This window comes from Alosa pseudoharengus, unplaced genomic scaffold, assembly GCF_046254945.1.
Source record: "Alosa pseudoharengus isolate Yale_2024_CS ecotype anadromous, Long Island Sound unplaced genomic scaffold, YU_APseudo_1.1 YU_APseudo_1.1_scf_19, whole genome shotgun sequence".
NCBI lineage: Eukaryota > Metazoa > Chordata > Actinopteri > Clupeiformes > Clupeidae > Alosa > Alosa pseudoharengus.
Window position 1 is genome coordinate 4,892,329 of NW_027468657.1, and position 25,000 is coordinate 4,917,328.

The following is a 25,000-nucleotide window of genomic DNA, read 5'->3' on the forward strand; positions in this document are numbered from 1 at the left end:
AATAAAACCTGCGTGTGTGTGTGTGTGTGTGTGTGTGTGTGTGTGGGGGGGGGGGTGTTCTTAATTGCCTACTTAAGAATGCTGCATGTACTTTATCGTACTGGTCTAATCAGGCTTCAATCGATTCCTACTGGACTATAAGTCTGACAAATAGTCTGAAACAGGAAGTTCCTATTTAAGTTAGCTATTTTGTGAACTAATAAATTATTTGGTAAACAAAATACTATTGTTAATTCCTCCCAATGTTCAAAGGCAATATGTTGATTTATGTTGCTCACAATTAAAATGTTAATTATTTCAAAATGTGAATATGCATACATGGTCGATACCTACACAGAGGGGCCGTTTATACGAGAACAATTGCGAAGGAAGACGACAAAATATTTTATCATAAGTGCCTTTCGTTTACACGGCGACCCCGCCATCGGGGCTTGAAGACGCAAAAATCTGAAGACTCCTTCCAGAGTGTAGAGTTTTGAAGACGACCCGGGTTGCGTCTCCGTCTAAACGGCTAAACCAAAGATCCTTGATTACGTCTCTGGCTAAACTGTCAAATTAGAATGTCTGCGCGTGACGTACCGGGGTTCTATCACACCACCACCCAGCGGTCTGGAATGCATATCCAATCGAATATCACATACTCTTGCGTCTTCATATAAACAAAGATTTCCCCCTGAGAATGCTCGTCTAAACGCGAATAAAACAATGAAGACGAGACGCCACTTCTGCGTCTTCTCTCTTCATCGTCACCGTATAAACGTAGCTTTAGACACATAGAATTTGCTTCCTTAGAGTACTGTAGCTGACAGCATTGCTGTCTCATGTCTACTTCCTAGTGCTTTAGTAGGTTCAGAACTTCTAGTGTAGGTAAGCCACTCCGAACACACACACTCCCTCACTTACTCTCTCTCTCTCAAACACACACACACACACACACACACACACACGCGCGCGCGCTAATGTACAGTGACTGGGCTACACTTCTGGCTCTGATGTGGCTCAGCTCTGGCTGACTCCCCACTCCACCCCACCCCACCCCACCACCTGTGCCACCTCAACGTTCCTTTAGGTGCCCTGAAACATCGTCATAGCAACCAGAAACTGCCATCACAAGGGCAATCTCTCTCCCTCTCTCTCCTTCTGTGTCTACATTAGACATATCTAGACACATAAAGGCATACAGTAGGTGTATATAGTATGTCATTATGCATCTATTTATCTTAATCTCTCTTTCCGTCCCTCTCTCTCTCTTTCTCTCATTCTCTCTCTCTCTCTCTCTCTTTCCATCTTGCTACCAAACCACCATCTCTGCAACAGGAGCAAAATCACTGAAACACACACACTGTTGAGTGTGTTGGTATGTTTGTTTGGCGTTTCCATGAGCACCGTGGCCAGCACAGGACCCGTTAGTGCTGAGGGTTTTCTTTAAAGTGTTACCATGGCAACTCGCTTCACTGAATTTGATTAGCTTCCAACCTTCCAGCCGAAGGCTTGCTGTTTTCTGTCGCTCGCTGTTCATCAGAAATCCAGCAGCACTCGAATGATAATTCCTTTTTTGCTTTTCATCTCTATATTAAATCCTACCAAAAAATGAATATATGGAGACAACTTTTGGTGTGTGTGTGTGTGTGATGGCCCCTTCCCGCACACACATCTTGTCTAGGGCAGTGGTATGTAAAGAGAGCTATATCGGTCCCAGGCCCCCTTGGCAGGGGGTTGTAACATGCCTGGCATATCTCAACTGGGACCCCTCAACTTCACCCTTCACCCTCAACTGAAGTGCATTGGTTCCCGGTAGCACCCATCTCAACCTACACACACACACACACACACACACACACACACACACCCTTTGGGGTCATCTCTGATTCATGGGCCAGAATGTGGGTCAGGCCAACACCCCATTAGCAGCCTCTGTCCTCACACGCAGGTTCAGGGTGAGGGGCTCTTTGAATACATATTTCACACACACACACACACCCACACACACACATTTCAGAGTGTGTTTTTTAATACAGTCGACCTACAGTCACTCAACAATTAGTGTGATCTCCCTGTCTCCTGACAACCCACAATGAGTTTCCTCTCTCTCCTTCTCTTTCTCTCTTTCTGCTGTTTTTCAGTTCCTGTCCACCTGTTGAACATGTGTACTGTTTCTACCATTACCGACCTCCTGCTGAGAACCCCGTAACCCCCTATTCCCATCCCCCACCTCTCATTCCGCCACAAACCAAACTAGCGGTCTGGGTTTGATTTCCCGTCAATCCTACACAGAACCAGCTATAACAGCTGCACCTACACAACCAACTGACCAGCCCAGGCATGACTAATACTACACTGACCAATGTTGGCCAGATTACCTATAAAAGTGGCTCGGCCAGTTCTACGTCCTTTTACTTGACGTCCACGCGCTGTAGAACGGCAGTGTAGACTCTGGGACAGACATGTCCTGCGCTTGCTCGGCGTCATTTATACCAGGCTACCTAGTATGGCGCACACTTATGCATATTCGTCTTAAGGTACACAATCTAACACCTCGTGAATAAAAATAGTGTTTGGTCTGACCACCGATTAGCATCAGGCGACAAACTCACATCACATCAACCAGCAAACTGCATGGTAAGTGTTTGTATGCTGAGGAAGATGGGTGGTGCCTCATATTTTCCGCTCATTAATAGGGTACGCCTATCCAAATTTCAGCCACTTCTCAAAGTTCGTGAATAAATGTTGTACCACTCCCTTTGGGAGTAACTAACACAACAACGCAGCACAGCATGTCAGATTGGCTCCGTTAATACAGTTGTGTAACACTTTTGTATGTCATTAATTACACAATATTTAGACGAATAATAACGGCGAAAGACTCAGATTTTGTTGTTTCATTCATTTTCATTCACATCATGGATGACAAGAATACTTCCATAATATACGGTAATTGTACACTGATGTTGTCTGTTCATTCCGTGAGTTTACTGGCTTTCTTAAGCAATTCCCCCGTTTCCAGTGACTCCGAAGGGGGAGAGGGGGGGTTGAAGAATGATTCCTTAGTTTTCCGTTACACGCAAAGTAGCCTGTTCTCTACTATGCAAATCAATGTATTTTAATCTAACATACACTTACATCAAACGGCGGGGGGAATTCAGGGTAGAGATAGAGAGAGATTCCAGGTCAGCGTGTAATAAATCGTTAGTTATTTATGACAGCCAACAGAATGTTTGTGGTTGATTATTAACAACCCATTGCAAAGCCCTGCTTCTAAAAACATGTGGCAAGCAACATGCGCCTTCCTGTAAGTGTAGGGCTATAGTCTACTGGTTTCAACACGTATTAATCAATGGACCAAACAAAAACAACTCAACTATTTAACCCACTTCTCTAGCAAATCTGAATCCACCATCTGCTACCCTTTTCTGTGCCTCGCACACAATGCGAGTGACTCCGTTCTATTTCTTGCTGCGAACAATGCGATACATTGGACAAGCTTTCAAACGTGCTCCCATAACCGTTAAGTATCAGACACCGACGATAAATGTGCGTTCAATCACTGGGAAACATCACGTACATATACAATATTCACAGATGTTAGTGGTCTGGGCTGCTCTCTTATCATAAACAAATCCAAAGGGGCGCCGCGTAATGGCCGATCTAGCATCTGTAAGTGGTGTAGTCTAGGCTAGCCTACGTGATATACGCAGGACTACACAGTAGGCTACCCTCTTAAAAAGCATCACCCAGCTCTCAGTATACCCACTTAAAATAGACAAGGATATGTATTAACATTTGGAGTCGATCACAGTATACCCACTACAGCTAAGTAGACTACACCACTGATGCATGAATGACGAACTCACCCAGAAGATGAAATTGAAGAAGAACAGAATATATTTGATGCATTTGGAGCAGCCATCAACTCCCATGTTTGCTGTTGTTGGGTTCCTTTTTTAAAGTGAACGTAGAGTGGCGAGGACGGCGTGGAGGCAAAGTTGAGCGCGCGAGACAGACAGACACGGATTTCCGAGACGCGGAGCTCTTTGTGGATGAGGAGGTCTGCAATGCCAGCCGACGACGTAGCTACACGAGGCAACACCCAACTTCTCTACCGCCCCCCAACTCAGACCAAAGGCCTGAAAGACTGCCCACCAGCACGACCCACCCCAAAGAGTCTGTATTGGATATTTCGCATCCTCGACGTCCCCTCCTCCCCCTTTCCCAGTCTTCCAGACTACTGTGGTAAATGACGCCGCCTACTGGTACTACAGCAGCGACGTTTTTGTTCAGTTCATGTGAGAATCGGTAAAGCGCCTAGGCCTACTCTGACAAATGACCACAGACGTCTCAGCCACCTCAATACTTGGTTTGGCTACATTGTAGTTGCTACACGTAGTCTAAATCGCAACATTTGTCACAAAACTTGTTGGAAAGGTGTAGCACAAGCTAAGGAAACCTCGTTAATCTTTGGAGCCGGTATTGTAGTTTATTTTCTCGCAATGATAGCGTAAGTGACACTTAGTGTCCAGTTTAAATTATGAATTTGTGCGTGCCTCCTGTGTCATTCATTTCTTTCACGTGTCTCTAGAACATAAATAATGCATTCATGCTAGTAATGCCATAAATGAATTAACATGTTTATAGGCCTCTTAGAATCAGGCAAAACGTAGGACTCAAATGTGGCGACCAGTGGCGTAACAAGCCAATGGTGGGCCCAGGTGCGAGAGCGCTATATGGGCCCCATATCAACGAATTTTGGCCCAAGATGAATTAGCTCTGATACATGCAATACACATTAAGGGTGACTTCAATTGTTTATGCAAAGGGCCTGAGGCACCGAAGTAGTTTAGTAGTTACAGATTACAATTTCAAATAAAAAACACACGACTACATATCCATTACATGTCAAAACATTTAAAAAAATATTTTATTAACAGCCTGCAGGCCAGGGTAATCTAATATTACTGCATTAACATCAACTCGCATGGAATTATGGGAACACTCAATGCGCCTCTTCAACCCTCTGCTGAAACTGCAAGCGTAGATTGCTTGCTTATAAACTCGCACTGCGCAGAAACAAAACTTAATGTAGCCTAACTTATTTAACCGTCCAGAAACCAAATAAAATTATTCATATGCATACAATCCCCAATATGCGTGAATTAGGCCATTAGAAGAAGGCCATCTTACGAGCCTTTCGTTGTGCAAAATCGTCAACGATGTTCCCAATATTTAATGCTCTGGCTCTCGTATTTTCAATGGACAGGATAGCTAACCCACGGAGCCTCTCCCGCCCCATGCTGCTCCTTAGGTATAGGTCTTAATAAATTTGAGTTTGGAAAAAGATCGCTTAGCTGTTGCCACAGTCACAGGCAATGTCAGAAACAACATGAGTAGGCTACACACTTCCCCGAATGTGGATGTTACACTGTCATAATCTACCACCAGCATTTTGGCAAGTTGAAAAATAGATGACATCTGTGAAATCTCTGCTTTAAAGCAAGACCTGAATGAGAGGAGTTGTGTTGGGAATGTCGGTGCAATGCCCCTGCTATAATGGTCTGACAAACGTCTTGCCTTTTCAAGCAGTTCATCATCACCTGCCAGTTGAAGGGTCATACGTAAAGACTCAAACACATGACAAGTTTCCCGCATACTTGCAAATCTTTGGGAGAGCTGACTGATTATGATGTCCAGAGTTGCATAAAATACCTGCACTTTGACTCTCTGCATCGGTTAAGCGCTCATCTTCCGATAGATCGTCAAAGTGACGCTTCACTCTCCGTGCTCTAAAGTTCTAAAAAAAAAAAAAAAAAGGAGGCAGGGCGGGGGTAGCGACGGGCCCCGGGAGGTCACGGGCCCTGGTGCGACTGCACTTGCTGCACCTACTATAGTTACGCCACTGAAGATGCCCATGCTGTAGGCACTAATGCTCCTCCACACCGTCATAGATGTTGAGTTGAACTGAGCACTAAAACAAGTTGGATAGGTTGGATACTTGGATAGGCCCTCTCCTCTTTAGCCCAGATAAGTCTATGAGTTCCAAAAAGAATGGCACATTTTGATTGGTCTAACCACAGGACCTTTTTCCATGTTACCTCTGTCAATTTTAAACAAGCTCAGGCCCAGATAAAACGGTGGTATTTTCTGCATCATGTCTCAATACAAATTTGGCTGTGACAATTTCCTGAGCCCATACAATGACAGGTCTGGAAACAGGGCTGGTGTTGATGCAGTGCTATCTGAGATCCAAAAGACCACAGCTATCCAATTTGATTTTCAGCTCTTTCCCTTGTTTGCAAAGATTTCTCTGGATTCTCTGAATGTTTTAATAATATTATGTCCTGTACATGATGAACTCCCTAAATACTTCACAATTTGATCTTAAGTTACAAATTCTGAATCTCCCTTGGAATATATTTTACCTTGTCTTTTATTACTTTTATTACTTTGTTTTACTACTTTTGCCTTGTTTTTTTGCCTATTAATTATTTAGTGATTTTACATTGTGTGTTTTATGTTTTCTTTTTATTATGATCTTTATCCTTTATCCCATTATGATCTTTTACCTATTCTTTGACTATATTGCCCTTCTATGCTTTTATTTTTTATTACTGTTTTGTTTATGTAAAGCACGTTGATTGTAGCCTGGCAGGCCATTCTATATCATTGAAATGTATAGTCTGGAATCGAGCCATTCACCTCCTTAATCCAAGGGGCGGGCAGAGAATTGTCTTTTAAACTGCCTAGGCATGCAATAGGCCAGCGCTATGACCATATCCGTATCCGGTCGGCAAAACGGCAAATGCATCCTTCTTTGAAAGGAATGACTTAAAGGAGAATTCCGGTGTGATATTGACCTAAAGTGTGTTGAAACATGATACCGAGTGAGAACGTATGTCTCATAGCCCATCTCGGCTTGTCCCCTGCACTCCAAAATCTGGCGCTAGTTAGCCGATGCTACCAACAGCTTTTTCAATGGTGGTGCTTCGGCATCGGGCTAGCCATGCAAATAAATCACTGTTTTACACCATTTACGAGGCTCAATGTATCTCCACACTTCATTGGTAGACTTCCGAGGGCCCTGACATTTAAAACGAGACATTGAGAACTTTGAAAAAGCACTGGTAGTTTACTTACAAGACGATTTATACAGACAGTATCTTCACGAAGTTTAGCGTTTGCAGCCATCTTGAATTTAGTCACGATAAGTCGAGCGACGAGTAAGAATGAACAGGTATGATAAGGGATCAGATTCCAAAAATAATTCAGTGGAAATGCATGGATTCCAGTTGCTGCTACTGGAAGAAACTGGAATCCATGCATTTCCACGGAATTATTTTTGGAATCTGATCCCTTATCATTTAAGGGATCCTTTATCGTTTAATGCAGCTTCAACCGTTTTAACGTAGAAACTTCATTCCAACTATGTTACGTAGGTCTTACTTAGGATGTGAGTGCTATGTCTGTTTCATCTTTGTAACTTTTATACTTTTTAAACTATTAATTAAAAACTACTCAACATTTCCCCATAGACTTAACATTGGGCTGATGACATCAGCCATTGTAACTGTTACTTGTCATCAACTATGACTCCTACCCACTGTAGCTAGTTAGCATGGTTAGCATAGTTAGCATGTTAGCATTGCTAACATTGTTAGCATTTTTAGCAAAACTGTTAAAAATGATTAGCTAAGTTAGCTAAGTAACATGGTTAACATAGTTAGCATGTTAGCATAGTTAGCATAACTACTAAAAACTATTAGCTAAGTTAGCTAAGTCACATGTTAGCATAGTTACTGTAACATTGTTAGCATAGCTAGCATAGTTAACATTTTTGACAAAACTACTAGAAAACATTAGCTAAGTTAGCTAAGTAACATGGTTAGCATAGTTAGCATAGTTAACATTATTAGCATAACTATTAAAAACGATTAGCTAAATTAGCTAAGTCACATGGTTAGCATAGTTAACCTGGTTATCATTGTTAGCATTATTTAGCAAAACTGCTAGAAAACATTAGCTAAGTTAGCTAAGTAGCATGTTTAGCATAGTTAACATTGTTAGCATAGTTAAAATTGTTAGCATAACTACTAGCAAACATTAGAGCCATTCCAACTTTCAGTTATCGTCAAATATCTACCTATACACAGCCATTAACGTATTTGAATAGCAACATTCATTAAACTTTCAGTCTGTCAACAACTTTTAAACTATTTACGTTCAACTTTTAAACGGTCTACTTTTCAACTATCATTAAACTATCTATCTATTAAACTAGCCGTCTATCAACAACTTTTAAACTATCTACATTTAACTTTTAAACAGTCTACTTGTAAACTATCTATTAAACTAGCTGTCTATCAACAACTTTTAAACTATACTTTTAACTTTTAAACGGTCTACTTTTAAACTATCAACTTTTATTAAGCTATGCAACCACCACATCTATCCCAACATCACCGTAGTAACCATCTCTGTATTATCCATTTTCCCCCCATAGACTTGTATGGCTGTGATGTCATAATGGCCTAAAGCCAGCTGTGCTCGTTAAGCTCCCAGAGAAGTTCCCGGGCTAATCAGAACACTGGCACAGGTGTCACCTGTGAATCCAACTGTCTCAGCTTCTAATGCATACAATCTGGCGCTCCCTAAAACTACACATCCTGTTTAAGTGTTTTCCGTCTGTCAAAATAAAAGTCACAGCCATATCTCATTCTTTGCGCATTATATCTCCAGAACGGCTTGACGCATATGCTTCAAATTTGGTACAAGTGTTTGTATGGACTCAAAGATGAAGTGAGTTGATATTGGAGGTTAAAGGTCAAAGGTCAAGTCCATGAATACTCTGAGCGCGATATCTCAAAAATGCCTTGGCATACATGCCTGAAATTTGGTATGAGTGTTTGTATGGACTCAAAGATGAAGTGAATTGATGTTGATTTATGTTGAAAAACACCTTGAGTGTTATATCTCAAGAACTATCACAAGGTTTTTTGGTACGAGGGTTTGTATGAACTTGAAGATTAAGTGATTCAGTTATAATTTTTTTTTTTAGGAATCTCCATACCAACATTAAGCCAGCAGTTTTCCATCAACTATTGTAATTCCTCTGGCATTACATTTCTAATTACATTCTGTTTTTATTCACATTTTACACAAAGTCCCAACTTTTTCTGTTGTGGGGTTGTACACAATAACACACACTATGCACACACTCATTTACATACACAATCGTAGGGGATGGAGTAGGAGATGGAGACACATTGACAAGCGTGATTAATTTACATACACAATCGTAGGGGATGGAGTAGGAGATGGAGACACATTGACAAGCGTGATTAATTTACATACACAATCGTAGGGGATGGAGTAGGAGATGGAGACACATTGACAAGCGTGATTAGAGAATGTGCAGCGCTCATATTTTGTACCGCTCTGCCAAATAACATAAAAATATAATATACATAATATAAACATAATAATATAAACATAATATAAATATCAGTAATTGTTCTTGTGGATTAATCATATTTTGATTTACATGGCAAGAAGTAGCAACTATATTCCCATGTCTTGTAGCAATAATTAAACATAGAAACATATTAATAAGATTATGGATACTGTTTTACATTATTCTCAACTATGCATACTCTATGAATAGCAAGGCAACCAGCCCAGCAGAGCAAACTGGGCACCTCTGCCGCTAACGAGAAAACACTCAAATAGTTCCAGTCCAAAGTTAGAAGTCATATTGGTCTACCTTCAAGGAATACAGTGCCACCTAGTGGTCAGAAGACACTGAAACCTCTATGCATCCTGCAAGTGCAATTACTGTAATAAATAAATAAAGTACAACAAATCAATAAAATTGGTTGTGTCAGTAGACCTACCTATTGTCTCAATCTATGTCCTTTATTAGAGCTTATCATATCCACCTGGGGTTTGTTCTTATCATATTCACCTGGGGTTTGTTCTGAAGCCTCACTTGCTCTCCAAAACAATAGTGAGGTCAGAGGCTGTGAGGTCTCACTGGCGGCCTCTGGGTGGCCACTCTTCATTGGACACTTAAAAAAACAGTTTGTCTCGCAAGACATTCCGTGATGCCACATAGCTTGGCAGACTCATACTACTCATTAAAAAAGTGAAAACTTTCGACTGTCAAGAGTCACATGCATAGTCACCCTTTTGAGTGTGAACAATTGATCAAAGGTCTGCCCTTTAGGTGGCATCATAGGCCTATACAGCGTATGAGATGAGACCTGCCTTTTAGGTAGCATCATAGGCCTATACAGCGTATGAGATGAGGTCTGCCCTTTAGGTGGCATCATAGGCCTATACAGCGTATGAGATGAGGTCTGCCCTTAAGGTGGCATCATAGGCCTACACAGCGTATGAGATGAGACCTGTATACCAAGGCCGTAGTCATGATGTCAACATTGGGGGGGACCAAATCTGTGGTGGGGTCTGAGGGACCCCCAAACAGAATTTCAATACATTTCCTGCCATGCAAAAAATATTATTAAAAATCACAAACAAGTCGTTAGTTAAGTCAGTCAATTAGGGAAGAGAATTCCAAACTTTTGACAGACATAGGCATGGACGGATTATGAACCCCTGGGCACAGATGCCAATGGCCCCCCAGTGAAGATAGGGTGGTCCGGGGGCATGCTCCCTCGGAAGATTTTTTTTTAAACAAATGACCCATTAAATTATGACTTCTGGTGAGTTTTGTGGAAAGAGAAGAGAAGGGTGGAGAAGAAGCAACTTCACGCAGAGGCTTGGGCTTCAGCCCTCTGAGCTCTTGATATACACCTGTGGTATGACTCCATTTGTCTCCAAAATGTATATTTTAAAAAGAGTTACAAATTACAAAGATTATCTTTGTTAACCTCTATATTACACAGAATGCAATGGCTCTGACTAATTACTTACACCTGAGGATTTTGTTTTTAACTAAGACATATCAGACTCATAGGTTTGGACCTATAGCCTAATAATATTTTGTATTTGCTTGTATTATGCTGGCGACTAATCACACAATTTTAACAGTTTCAAAGGCACATGATTCAGGAATACCGGTAGGTTACTAAGACAGGCCCCTTTTCTGTCTGACTCACCTCACGTTACCCATGCATTATAGCCTGGTTTCTGACAGAAATTACGTTTTGTGCCAACATGTAGAAATACTACTACAGCCTTTATTTGGAGAATGAAGGTGCGAATTCCTCTCTTTGGTTATTGTCCGCGATTCACGTTAACTGTTGGCTATTAGCGCCTGTGTATTGTAAACGTTTTATTCCCAAATTGGGTGGCGTCGCCACCAGTGGCGTAACTATAGTAGGTCCCCTACTATACGATCCCCTACGATTGTGTATGTAAATTAATCACGCTTGTCAATGTGTCTCCATCTCCTACTCCATCCCCTACGATTGTGTATGTAAATTAATCACGCTTGTCAATGTGTCTCCATCTCCTACTCCATCCCCTACGATTGTGTATGTAAATGAGTGTGTGCATAGTGTGTGTTATTGTGTACAACCCCACAACAGAAAAAGTTGGGACTTTGTGTAAAATGTGAATAAAAACAGAATGTAATTAGAAATGTAATGCCAGAGGAATTACAATAGTTGATGGAAAACTGCTGGCTTAATGTTGGTATGGAGATTCCTAAAAAATAAATAAATAACTGAATCACTTAATCTTCGAGTTCATACAAACCCTCGTACCAAAAAACCTTGTGATAGTTCTTGAGATATAACACTCAAGGTGTTTTTCAACATAAATCAACATCAATTCACTTCATCTTTGAGTCCATACAAACACTCATACCAAATTTCAGGCATGTATGCCAAGGCATTTTTGAGATATCGCGCTCAGAGTATTCATGGACTTGACCTTTGACCTTTAACCTCCAATATCAACTCACTTCATCTTTGAGTCCATACAAACACTTGTACCAAATTTGAAGCATATGCGTCAAGCCGTTCTGGAGATATAATGCGCAAAGAATGAGATATGGCTGTGACTTTTATTTTGACAGACGGAAAACACTTAAACAGGATGTGTAGTTTTAGGGAGCGCCAGATTGTATGCATTAGAAGCTGAGACAGTTGGATTCACAGGTGACACCTGTGCCAGTGTTCTGATTAGCCCGGGAACTTCTCTGGGAGCTTAACGAGCACAGCTGGCTTTAGGCCATTATGACATCACAGCCATACAAGTCTATGGGGGGAAAATGAGCTTTTTGACATTTTTAATTCCCTATTTCTCAAAAAGTATAAACTTTTAAGAAAATCTGAATAAATACCTCTCTTGTCCAACTCCAGACCTACACAACGGTTATTTCAACATGTCTGTACGTTAAGCGGTTAGAGTCGCATTCATTCTTGAAAAGGTAAAAAGAAAAGGTTATAATAATAACTAGAAATGCAATTCCAAGGAATGACCAGTGCATGAAAATGCAAAAGTTGTGATGTAAAATATCATGTATAGTTAAAATGGATAATACAGAGATGGTTACTACGGTGATGTTGGGATAGATGTGGTGGTTGCATAGCTTAATAAAAGTTGATAGTTTAAAAGTAGACCGTTTAAAAGTTAAAAGTATAGTTTAAAAGTTGTTGATAGACAGCTAGTTTAATAGATAGTTTACAAGTAGACTGTTTAAAAGTTGAATGTAGATAGTTTAAAAGTTGTTGATAGACGGCTAGTTTAATAGATAGATAGTTTAATGATAGTTGAAAAGTAGACCGTTTAAAAGTTGAACGTAAATAGTTTAAAAGTTGTTGACAGACTAAAAGTTTAATGAATGTTGCTATTCAAATACATTAATGGCTGTGTATAGGTAGATATTTGACGATAACTGAAAGTTGGAATGGCTCTAATGTTTGCTAGTAGTTATGCTAACAATTTTAACTATGCTAACAATGTTAACTATGCTAAACATGCTACTTAGCTAACTTAGCTAATGTTTTCTAGCAGTTTTGCTAAATAATGCTAACAATGATAACCAGGTTAACTATGCTAACCATGTGACTTAGCTAATTTAGCTAATCATTTTTAATAGTTATGCTAATAATGTTAACTATGCTAACTATGCTAACCATGTTACTTAGCTAACTTAGCTAATGTTTTCTAGTAGTTTTGTCAAAAATGTTAACTATGCTAGCTATGCTAACAATGTTACAGTAACTATGCTAACATGTGACTTAGCTAACTTAGCTAATAGTTTTTAGTAGTTATGCTAACTATGTTAACATGCTAACTATGTTAACCATGTTACTTAGCTAACTTAGCTAATCATTTTTAACAGTTTTGCTAAAAATGCTAACAATGTTAGCAATGCTAACATGCTAACTATGCTAACCATGCTAACTAGCTACAGTGGGTAGGAGTCATAGTTGATGACAAGTAACAGTTACAATGGCTGATGTCATCAGCCCAATGTTAAGTCTATGGGGAAATGTTGAGTAGTTTTTAATTAATAGTTTAAAAAGTATAAAAGTTACAAAGATGAAACAGACATAGCACTCACGTCCTAAGTAAGACCTACGTAACATAGTTGGAATGAAGTTTCTACGTTAAAACGGTTGAAGCTGCATTAAACGATAAATGATCCCTTAAATGATAAGGGATCAGATTCCAAAAATAATTCCGTGGAAATGCATGGATTCCAGTTTCTTCCAGTAGCAGCAACTGGAATCCATGCATTTCCACTGAATTATTTTTGGAATCTGATCCCTTATCATACCTGTTCATTCTTACTCGTCGCTCGACTTATCGTGACTAAATTCAAGATGGCTGCAAACGCTAAACTTCGTGAAGATACTGTCTGTATAAATCGTCTTGTAAGTAAACTACCAGTGCTTTTTCAAAGTTCTCAATGTCTCGTTTTAAATGTCAGGGCCCTCGGAAGTCTACCAATGAAGTGTGGAGATACATTGAGCCTCGTAAATGGTGTAAAACAGTGATTTATTTGCATGGCTAGCCCGATGCCGAAGCACCACCATTGAAAAAGCTGTTGGTAGCATCGGCTAACTAGCGCCAGATTTTGGAGTGCAGGGGACAAGCCGAGATGGGCTATGAGACATACGTTCTCACTCGGTATCATGTTTCAACACACTTTAGGTCAATATCACACCGGAATTCTCCTTTAAGTCATTCCTTTCAAAGAAGGATGCATTTGCCGTTTTGCCGACCGGATACGGATATGGTCATAGCGCTGGCCTATTGCATGCCTAGGCAGTTTAAAAGACAATTCTCTGCCCGCCCCTTGGATTAAGGAGGTGAATGGCTCGATTCCAGACTATACATTTCAATGATATAGAATGGCCTGCCAGGCTACAATCAACGTGCTTTACATAAACAAAACAGTAATAAAAAATAAAAGCATAGAAGGGCAATATAGTCAAAGAATAGGTAAAAGATCATAATGGGATAAAGGATAAAGATCATAATAAAAAGAAAACATAAAACACACAATGTAAAATCACTAAAAAAATAAAGAATAATTAATAGGCAAAAAAACAAGGCAAAAGTAGTAAAAAAAAGTAATAAAAGTAATAAAAGACAAGGTAAAATATATTCCAAGGGAGATTCAGAATTTGTAACTTAAGATCAAATTGTGAAGTATTTAGGGAGTTCATCATGTACAGGACATAATATTATTAAAACATTCAGAGAATCCAGAGAAATCTTTGCAAACAAGGGAAAGAGCTGAAAATCAAATTGGATAGCCGTGGTCTTTTGGATCTTTTGGGTCTTCAGGAAATTGTCACAGCCAAATTTGTATTGAGACATGATGCAGAAAATACCACCGTTTTATCTGGGCCTGAGCTTGTTTAAAATTGACAGAGGTAACATGGAAAAAGGTCCTGTGGTTAGACCAATCAAAATGTGCCATTCTTTTTGGAACTCATAGACTTATCTGGGCTAAAGAGGAGAGGGCCTATCCAAGTATCCAACCTATCCAACTTGTTTTAGTGCTCAGTTCAACTCAACATCTATGACGGTGTGGAGGAGCATTAGTGCCTACAGCATGGGCATCTTCAGTGGCGTAACTATAGTAGGTGCAGCAAGTGCAGTCGCACCAGGGCCCGTGACCTCCCGGGGCCCGTCGCTACCCCCGCCCTGCCTCCTTTTTTTTTTTTTTTTAGAACTTTAGAGCACGGAGAGTGAAGCGTCACTTTGACGATCTATCGGAAGATGAGCGCTTAACCGATGCAGAGAGTCAAAGTGCAGGTATTTTATGCAACTCTGGACATCATAATCAGTCAGCTCTCCCAAAGATTTGCAAGTATGCGGGAAACTTGTCATGTGTTTGAGTCTTTACGTATGACCCTTCAACTGGCAGGTGATGATGAACTGCTTGAAAAGGCAAGACGTTTGTCAGACCATTATAGCAGGGGCATTGCACCGACATTCCCAACACAACTCCTCTCATTCAGGTCTTGCTTTAAAGCAGAGATTTCACAGATGTCATCTATTTTTCAACTTGCCAAAATGCTGGTGGTAGATTATGACAGTGTAACATCCACATTCGGGGAAGTGTGTAGCCTACTCATGTTGTTTCTGACATTGCCTGTGACTGTGGCAACAGCTAAGCGATCTTTTTCCAAACTCAAATTTATTAAGACCTATACCTAAGGAGCAGCATGGGGCAGGAGAGGCTCCGTGGGTTAGCTATCCTGTCCATTGAAAATACGAGAGCCAGAGCATTAAATATTGGGAACATCGTTGACGATTTTGCACAACGAAAGGCTCGTAAGATGGCCTTCTTCTAATGGCCTAATTCACGCATATTGGGGATTGTATGCATATGAATAATTTTATTTGGTTTCTGGACGGTTAAATAAGTTAGGCTACATTAAGTTTTGTTTCTGCGCAGTGCGAGTTTATAAGCAAGCAATCTACGCTTGCAGTTTCAGCAGAGGGTTGAAGAGGCGCATTGAGTGTTCCCATAATTCCATGCGAGTTGATGTTAATGCAGTAATATTAGATTACTGGCCTGCAGGCTGTTAATAAAATATTTTTTTAAATGTTTTGACATGTAATGGATATGTAGTCGTGTGTTTTTTATTTGAAATTGTAATCTGTAACTACTAAACTACTTCGGTGCCTCAGGCCCTTTGCATAAACAATTGAAGTCACCCTTAATGTGTATTGCATGTATCAGATCTTGGGCCAAAATTCGTTGATATGGGGCCCATATAGCGCTCTCGCACCTGGGCCCACCATTGGCTTGTTACGCCACTGGGCATCTTGCACATTTGGCAAACCACAATTAATTCTGAATGATGTATACAGGTTTTGAGCAACATATACTGCCATCCAGGCTATATTTTTTCCAGGAAAGACCTTGACTATTTGAGGAAAACAATGGCAAAATTAAATCTGCACATATTGAAATAGTGTTTCTCCAAATATGAAGAGTCCAGATGCTAAAATGGCCTGTCTACAGTCCAGATTTGTTTAAGTAGGTGCATAATGGGATGAAAAACGTGACTAAGAATACCCCATACAGTTCAGCTGAACTGAAGTCCTGTATCAGGGAGTAATGGGACATTTCATTCTCAAAACTCTAGCAACTGGTCTCATCAGTTCCTAAACATTTACATAAGTTTATTAAATGAAGAGGTGAAGCAGCACAGTGGTAAACATACAAGGATACAAGGAAGTTTATTGTCACATGCATATAGTTACTGGAAGTAAGAAATGCAGTGAAATTAAGTATGGTGTCAACCTATTTGTGCATTTATGGGGGGGTAAAAAGTGCAGTAGTAGAGGGGTTTAGTAGATTAAGTGGCAAGGGCTGCATAAGAAAGGTGGGGGAGGATTGCGATTGGGGGGGGGGGGGGGGGCACCAACAAGGAGCACCCAAGAGCAACAGGGGCAAGGAAAAACTCCCTTACCAAGGAAGAAACCTTGGGCATATCCACGGCTCAAGGGGCTAACCCAACTGCCAAGGGTCTTGGTGTGTGTGTTGGGGGGATGACAAGGGAGATGGGATAGTGTGCTGTGTATGTGGGGAGAGGGCAGTGTGCAATATGTGTGTTGGAGAAGCTTCCTCATGAGACAATGTGCTGTGTATTGGGGGGCGGGGGCAGTGTGCTGTAAGTATGTTGGGGATGTGTGTTGGAGAAGCTTCCTGATGAAATAATGTGCTGTGTATGTAGGGGAGAGGGGACATGCTCCCGTCCCAACTTTTTTTTTGAAACATGTGGCTGGCATCAAATTCAAAATTAACATATATTTTCCATGAAATAGTCCAAATTTTCATTATCAACATTTGTTCTTTTTGCTGCTAAATATGGGTTTACGAGACTTGTGTATATGTCTGCATGAGTGTAGCTGATATGACCCCTGGATGAACAAAATTTCATGAAACTTGGAATGCATTCAGAGGGTGTCATACTGATCTTACACTTCAGATTTCTTTTTTTATGATGATCTTTACCTTTTAAACTATTCTTTGACTATTGCCCTTCTATGCTTGCATTGGCTATTACTGTTTGCTTTTGTTTAATGTTTATGTAAAGCACATTGAATGACCTCTGTGTATGAAATGCGCTATATAACTGACTTGACTTGACTTGATCAAATTTCTAGCAGTGACTTTCTTGTGTCATTAAAGTTTTTTTTACTCAGTACAGGTTGCATATCTACGATTAGGTCAACGTAAGTCAGCATATTTTTGTCAGTAATGGGGAAAACTGCTAAGAGAAGGAAAATAACACATGTCAACATTGCCGACAAATATTCTAACAAGTTGCACTAATTAATTGAGGATAATAACATTAATTTTGATGAAGCAAAATAACAGTCTTGTTCAGCTTCCTGTTTCCCCTGCCTGCCTGTCTCTAATCCTTTGACATGCCTTGATACCTTCGGGAAATCTCACTCTGAAGACATTGAAAGGGCTTCAATAAAGATTTCATACAGTATATGTTATCTGGAAAAAATATGTTACATTCATACTATTAAAAAGTGCATACAAGCCTGTAGTCCCAATGCAGTCCACAAGATGTCAGTAACTACATAGATGTTCAAAGTTATCCTTCATCATTATGCAGAAGAACTCAATGTAAATGGAACAATGTTTAAGAATGTGTAGGATCACTGATACATTAACAATCTCATTCAAATCAGCATCATGTAACAGTAAATATGACAGTCTACTGAGTCTAGCATGTGTGAGTGTGTGCGTGTGTGTGTGCGCGTTTGCGCGCGTGCATATGTTTATGATGAATCTTTGTATGCTCTGTTAGGAGGAAAGCCGATTCCATGATGGATATAAATAATCAGATCAATGGAGTACCAAACCTGATACCCCTCTAGAATGTGGAATCTATTGCCCCTTGCGGCTCCAGTGTACTGCCACATCAGCTGATCACTCCTTAAGCCACACACCATCATTGGTGATATAGGTGAAAAGTGATACAGGTGCAATTTCATAAACCTTGTTTCTCTCCTTTGTAAAACGACCAGTTATACACTTGAATCTCCAAAAAAAGTCTTGATTACGATTGCAGAATGTGACATCTTCAGTGATGGTAGTTAGTGATTCCACATGTGCATGAGGAAGAGTTAGGAGGAGGTAGTCTGTTGCTGGGCCTGTGGTTTGAAGTGGAAAGAGATCTCCCACTACTGGTGTGCTGTGATAATGAGTTCCTGGCTGTAAAAACTACACCAGGGGGACTCACAGAAGACATGCCCACAAGTGGACACCTGATATAGATTTACACAATCTGCTTTACAGTGTGTGTGTGTGTGTGTGTGTGTGTGTGTGTGTGTGTGTGTGTGTGTGCGTGCGTGTTACAGAAAACTATTACAGATGGTCTTTTTTTTCTTCTTTCCACATTCTTTTTTTTTCTTTTCTGTTGCATACCATTTAGAACCAGTCAGTCCACCTGAAGGTGCTGCTTAGGCCTATACATGCTGAGGTGGTAAACCTGCTATAATTGAGTTTCAACTCTGATGATGTAATCCCACAAGTGTACACACCTCTGGAAAGGGTACAGAGAGGAAGAGAGGGCACATATAGCTTAGAGCAGATGCAGCCATTTTCAATTCAAGTTATGACTGTAATCCTCTTCTCTCTGTATCGGTTCTCGTCCATGAACCTGCCGTTGTCGCCCTAAAGACGGCGCGTGGCATGACACAGCGGAATCGCTGTGATGTGCTACAGCTGTTGAGGTGGACGCCCCTCTCGTTCTGCGCCGTAATTATTCATGTGCGCATGGCGCCTGCGGGCATAGCACACCACCGGGAGCTCTCCATAGTACTGAAGCTCTCGTGCCCAAACACCAGCAAGCTCGCACACCCCACCCCACCCCCACCCCCCAGACGACACACCCCTTTAAACTGAGCTACGGCGCTTGCGCATCATCGGTCTCCATCTGGACCTGGCTTTGCCACTTCTGCGGGACTAACTAGCCTCTGGACGCTCTCACTTGCGGAGACACGCTGAGAGCCACCGGAGAGCTGAGGTGAAGTGGGGGGGAGGCGGGAAAGCCACGTGCTGACATCCGAACAACAAAGTGATGTCTACCGTGTCTACAGTGTTTGAGATTGCACGCCTGCATATCACTGCATACCACTGAAGGAATTCTGGGTTTTTGCGCCTTGCTTGGGTTAAGACAAACAGATGAACATAAAATCACCTTCTCCTACTGCTCTCTCTCTCTCTCTCTCTCCCTGTTTCTTTATTCTCTGTATAGACTGAAACCGTTGGCTCTTCACAGAACGTCATCTGACTAAAGTACACGCAAATTAGAAACGTATTGCCTCCTTCCCCAAAATCGATTCTAGTCGGCATTTCAGCTGCGGGAGGAGTGGTGTGAGCGATTCATCAGCCTAAGACAAAACAAACGCCTAAAATGTGATCCGCATTGATCGGTGAGAATCCCTCTATACTTGCCGCTGCTGCCGCCTCCGTAGAACAAAAAGGACTGAAGACAAACGGGGGAGTGGATGTCTCTCAAACCAGAGAGAGGAGAGAAAAGAGGAGACTGAAAGCCAGAAGGAGGGTGGAGAGAGAGAGAGAGAGAGAGAGAGAGAGAGAGAGAGAGCGTTTCCAGGGAGCTGGTAGCGGGAGAGCGCGCTGAGGGATTGGTGCTGTCGCTTCAGCACCACAGCAGGTCTCACCCTCCGCTGAATGTCACCCGCACCCTCCGTTCCTCCTCTTATTAGATTCGACACGGATCTGGCCACCGGACTCACGTACCAGGAAAGCAGGCGATAAGGATTTTAGTTTTCATCTGCTGCGGAGCGACTAGAGTGGTCGGGATGAGCACATTTTGGATAGTATTTTTATTGCCTTATATTTTGTAGGGCAGGTACAGACTGTTTTTTGATAACCAACTCTTGTTGGTCCTTATTGAAAAGGTATTTCCATTGCTTAATTTTTAGGTGGAATTCTGAGTTGTTCAGCTATCCACAGTTTAAACGAGCAGGCTAACTTATAAAGTGCATAGCGCAGTTAACTACGTAGCCCACTTGTTTTCACATCATTTGTTAAGCGCGCCTATGTCTGCTCCGGGTCTCACCGCGCAGCCTCACGCAAGGTTCGCGTTGTAATGCCTGGAACCTGCTCGAGACATGCCTAAGCGCTGCGATGGGCCAGGGCGACGAGAAAGACCGTGTTGTGATTAACGTGGGAGGGATCCGACACCAGACCTACCGCAGCACTCTGCGCACTCTCCCGGGCACGCGTTTAGCCTGGCTCGCCGAACCAGACGCGCACAGCCACTTTGACTATGACGCCCAAATCGACGAGTTCTTCTTCGACCGCCACCCGGGCGTCTTTGCCCACATCCTTAACTACTACAGGACTGGCAAACTGCACTGTCCGGCGGATGTCTGCGGTCCTCTCTACGAGGAGGAGCTGGCTTTCTGGGGGATTGACGAAACGGACGTTGAGCCGTGCTGCTGGATGACTTACCGCCAGCACCGGGAGGCCGAGGAAGCACTAGACAGCTTCGGTGGAGTGCCCGCCGATATGGGCAACGAGGACGGGGATGGGGACATGGCCGATACGATGGAAGGGGAGGATGAATTGGAGATGACTAAAAGGCTAGCCCTTGGTGAGTCCCTCGATGCCAAGTCCGGACTTTGCCAGCGGTGGCAGCGGAGAATGTGGGCGCTCTTTGAAGACCCTTACTCTTCCAAATATGCAAGGGTGAGTTGACGTAAAGTTGTATGGTGCTGGTGTTTCATCATGTGCGCAGTGGCGTGTTTGCAGTCAACCCAGGCTCGGACTGGTAATCTGTACAACCGGGCAAATGCCCGGTGGGCCGGTCCACATGTGGGCCGGTGACCTCCGGGAATTTTTATTTTTATTTAGCCTATTTGTGGCCCATCATGTAGGCCTAGGCCTAGCCTATAAATGCAGTAGCATCCATTTGGCTTGGGGGGTGACAGGTCAATCATTTTGCCTTCTTCATGACAGGTTCAGTATGTGTTACGATCGCGCCCCTCTGCCCCACCCCTCAAGTAGGTTTGTCCAAGCAGCCGCTCGGTTAGTGGGGAAATATAGCATATATGAGTGCATGGTAGGTGGCCTTGGCTGTATAAGTGCCCTCCGCTGGCTGGTCTTCACATCATCGCAGTTTAACCGTAAACAGCAATCAGAGGTGTAGTTTTATTCCATAAATATATTATTTTTATAGACGTTAGTTGCACGCGCTACCAAGAGCTTCCATTTACTGCACCATGGAGGCTACTGTAGTGCGGTTCTGTCAACATAAAGAAACTACGGGTTGGGTAGCCTACAATTTTCGCACAACTTGGTGGAAAAGTGTACCACAGGTTAAAGAAAACCCATTCATTTTTGGAGATGATCCTACTCAAAATTAATTTCAAAGTATTTCCCATATAGTAGGCATAGCCTAACTTTTAGCTCACAACGACAGTGAAAGTGAAACTTGGAAAGTGGAAGTCTCTCCACCGAGTGTTACATTAGATGCACAATCAATCGCGAGTCTATAACCAAAGTAAAGGAGCCCCAAATAAAGGCGGTGGTTATGTTTCTACAACATGTTGGCACAAAACGTAATTTCTGTCAACTCAGACGATGTCCATGATCAGTAGCCCAGTGTTTTTCAACCACTGTGCCGGGGCACACTAGTGTGCCATGAGAGATCATCAGGTGTGCCGCAGAAAATGACCCAAATGTCACTCACTGGTCCAGAAAAGCAACTGTTGAATCAAAGAATTTATAAACACATGCTCTCATTGATTGTATGATTGCACTATTTGTGGTAAGCAGGCATTGTACAACGGGGACCCCATATCCAGTATTCACAGAATCATCACATATCCAGTTCATAACAACAATTAAATTAGATATAGTCACCTACAAATGAAACAGAGGGCGCTTGTTTTATTGAGCAGGTCTTGTATAGAAGCCATAATAAGGCCATATCTGTGTATTATTTGAAATTTTAGGCTATGGTATGTTTATTTTTTCTTCACACAGGATAAGGTGTGTGCCGTGGGACATTTTAAGTGTCAAAAGTGTGCCGTGGCACAAAAAAGGTTGAAAAACACTGCAGTAGCCTATATTTTTCATTTAGTCAAGTCATGTGGTTTAATGCATGCGCTAACATGACGTGAGACAGACAGAAGATGAGCCTGTCTTTAGTAGCCTATCCCTGAATCCTGTCCCTCTCAAATCACTTTAAAATGGTGTGATTGGCAACCAGAATTTAAAAAAACTCCCGGAGAGACCCCACCTGACCCCCGTGTTATTGTGATTAGGCTATAGGTCCAAATCTAAATGTTTGGGTTCAGTTTATGAAGTGTTGCTACAGAATAATACTGTGTGTTTGTTATTTGTGGGGGGAATCAGATTTTTATTTATTTATTTATTTATTTATTTGTTTTGGGGGGGGGGTCGGTCCAGTGGTGGGCCGGTCCATGAGAAAATTGCCAGGGCCTAATTTTGTTCCCAGTCCGACCCTGAGTCAACCACTTGACATACTACCTCTGTAGCATATACTGTATGTTGGGAAATTTACCTTTTAACCTCAACGATCAGCATAGTGTGTGTGTGTGATGGGGTAACCAATCTTACATTTCTCTCCGGTGTAACTTTGCCTATGTAGAGAAGCAATGAACTAATGGTCTCCAAGTTAAAACAAATGAAATTGAAATATGAAAGCGTGTTCCATTTTGTGTGGAGTTTAAGTGAACATCTTAAGTAGGCCTTGCTGTTTTTTTGTGTGAGTCTGGGCCTGTTATTCAATCTGGCCAGTCGGCTCCCCCAAAAAGACATTGTCTTTATGTTGGGGTTTATAACAGACATAACATGAAACAAGATAGTACTATCTGCTCAGGTAGCACCTGTTAGGAAACGGTCTGGCCCTAACTGCGTCAACATATCTGCTGCCATCAGGTGGATAGCGTGTGTCCCTTTTGCGCATGTTCCATGCGGTAGGCTATGCAAAGTCCCCGATGCACATGTCCTGACTGTTCCCCTCCCTTGTAATCATCCATGCTGTAATGCGACCCCTGTAAATCCCCACTGTGTCTCCGCACAACTACAAATCCATTAGCGATACATCAAACCCCGTAGCCCAGCCCCATGCGCCCGCGCCCTCAGGAGAACATGTGCCGTCTGCCCGGGTGTCCTGTTGCATTGATCGGCGGCTTGCCTTCCCGCTACTCCGTGCAGCACGAGGCAGGTTTGCGTCGTTTCCCAGCCACGGGCGTGCTGTTTGCTCTCGTTAATCTCGCAGGGACTAGATTAAAGAGAATTTATCACGAGGTTAACGTGTTGATCGTTATTTAGCTGCTGCTTTGACACATGGCTGTTGACAGCACTGTAAAGCCACGGGGTTCTTCATATTGTTATCATGAATCCTAAGTATGGTGTGTTATTGCGCCCGTAACAGTGCCCAAAGGAATCATGTCTCTGCAATTCCCTGAGCATATTTATTATATTATACTTACGTTTAATTTTGAGAATCACACAGGGCCATAAACTCTAGGCCCTCCCTATGCCAAAAGTGAATAGATAGAATTGAATGATCCTTCATCAAATATTCATGAACAAAGTTGTCTGAGATCCAAATAAATGGAGTTCCTGTAGTACATTCAAGAAGGATTCTTGTAGCTGTAACCCTGATCATTTATAAACCCTGATATTTATAAAACATGACTCCACAACTAGGACGCGACTCGAAAAATAGCCTTCATACCCCAAAACTTCTAGTTTGGTCCAGAACTTGGCTTGTCCCTGAGCGGGGTGTGTCGAGCAGGTGGGGGAGAGAGAGAGAGAGGGAGAGAGAGAGAGAGAGAGGCTGCTGGATCGGATCAGGTCTCCTCTGGCCTCTGGCTTCCGGATCACACGGACATCGTTGGCACGGCGGGCACAGCCGCGGGCACTGCCAAGTCTCCTCTGCCTGCTCGTAAATAACCCTAAAGGTTGGTCTCGGGGAGGCAGGCAGTCAACGAGGCAACAGAGGCCTCATCCTGGAAGTACACCAGGGGTTGTGCCACTACTAGAAAGATGCAGGGGGAATTAGGATTAGTGTAATGCATTAGTGTCAGGGGCATTACAATGGGATTGAGCAGGAATCGGAGGAGAGAGGAGGGCGATGTTATAGCCAAAAGGGGATCTGTCAGAAAGCGAGCCAATCTTATTTGTGCGCCCTGGCCACCCGACAGCATATATTTACCACAATCTCAGTGAGCAAGCTGGGAGACACACATTAGCAGAGAACATCTGATAGGACTGAGGGCCCTCATTTACGTGATGGGCAAAGTGCAGAGTCACACAACAAGCAAAGTGTCTTAGGGATGAACTAAAGCTATCAAGAGGCATGGGGGAGCATTGAGCTGAACTAAAGCTATCATGAGGCATGGGGGAGCATTGAGCTGACCCATCAGTGTCCGTACTTAGGATCTTGCTCATGGTATTAAATAAGCAAAAGGCATTCTGCCTCTGTCTCATTATTAAATGATCTTTTGTTAGACTTTAGACTTTATTTATTTAAATTAGGGTCCC

The 25,000-nt window shown here is 42.2% G+C and overlaps 2 protein-coding genes across 2 annotated transcripts in view; one reads left to right on the top strand and one right to left on the bottom strand.

The window, feature by feature from the left end:
* Window positions 1-4,122, bottom strand: part of cd81a (CD81 molecule a) — a 41,005-nt gene extending 36,883 nt beyond the window's left edge. Inside the window, exon 1 of the mRNA XM_076291523.1 lies at window positions 3,852-4,122. Within this exon, the coding sequence (XP_076147638.1) occupies window positions 3,852-3,917 (66 nt within the window). The 5' untranslated portion in view covers window positions 3,918-4,122. The remainder of the gene's footprint in view (window positions 1-3,851) is intronic.
* A 16,483-nt stretch (window positions 4,123-20,605) lies between these two features.
* kcnc1a (potassium voltage-gated channel, Shaw-related subfamily, member 1a) overlaps window positions 20,606-25,000 on the top strand; it is a 56,001-nt gene continuing 51,606 nt past the window's right edge. The window contains exon 1 of the mRNA XM_076291524.1: window positions 20,606-21,169. Within this exon, the coding sequence (XP_076147639.1) occupies window positions 20,606-21,169 (564 nt within the window). The remainder of the gene's footprint in view (window positions 21,170-25,000) is intronic.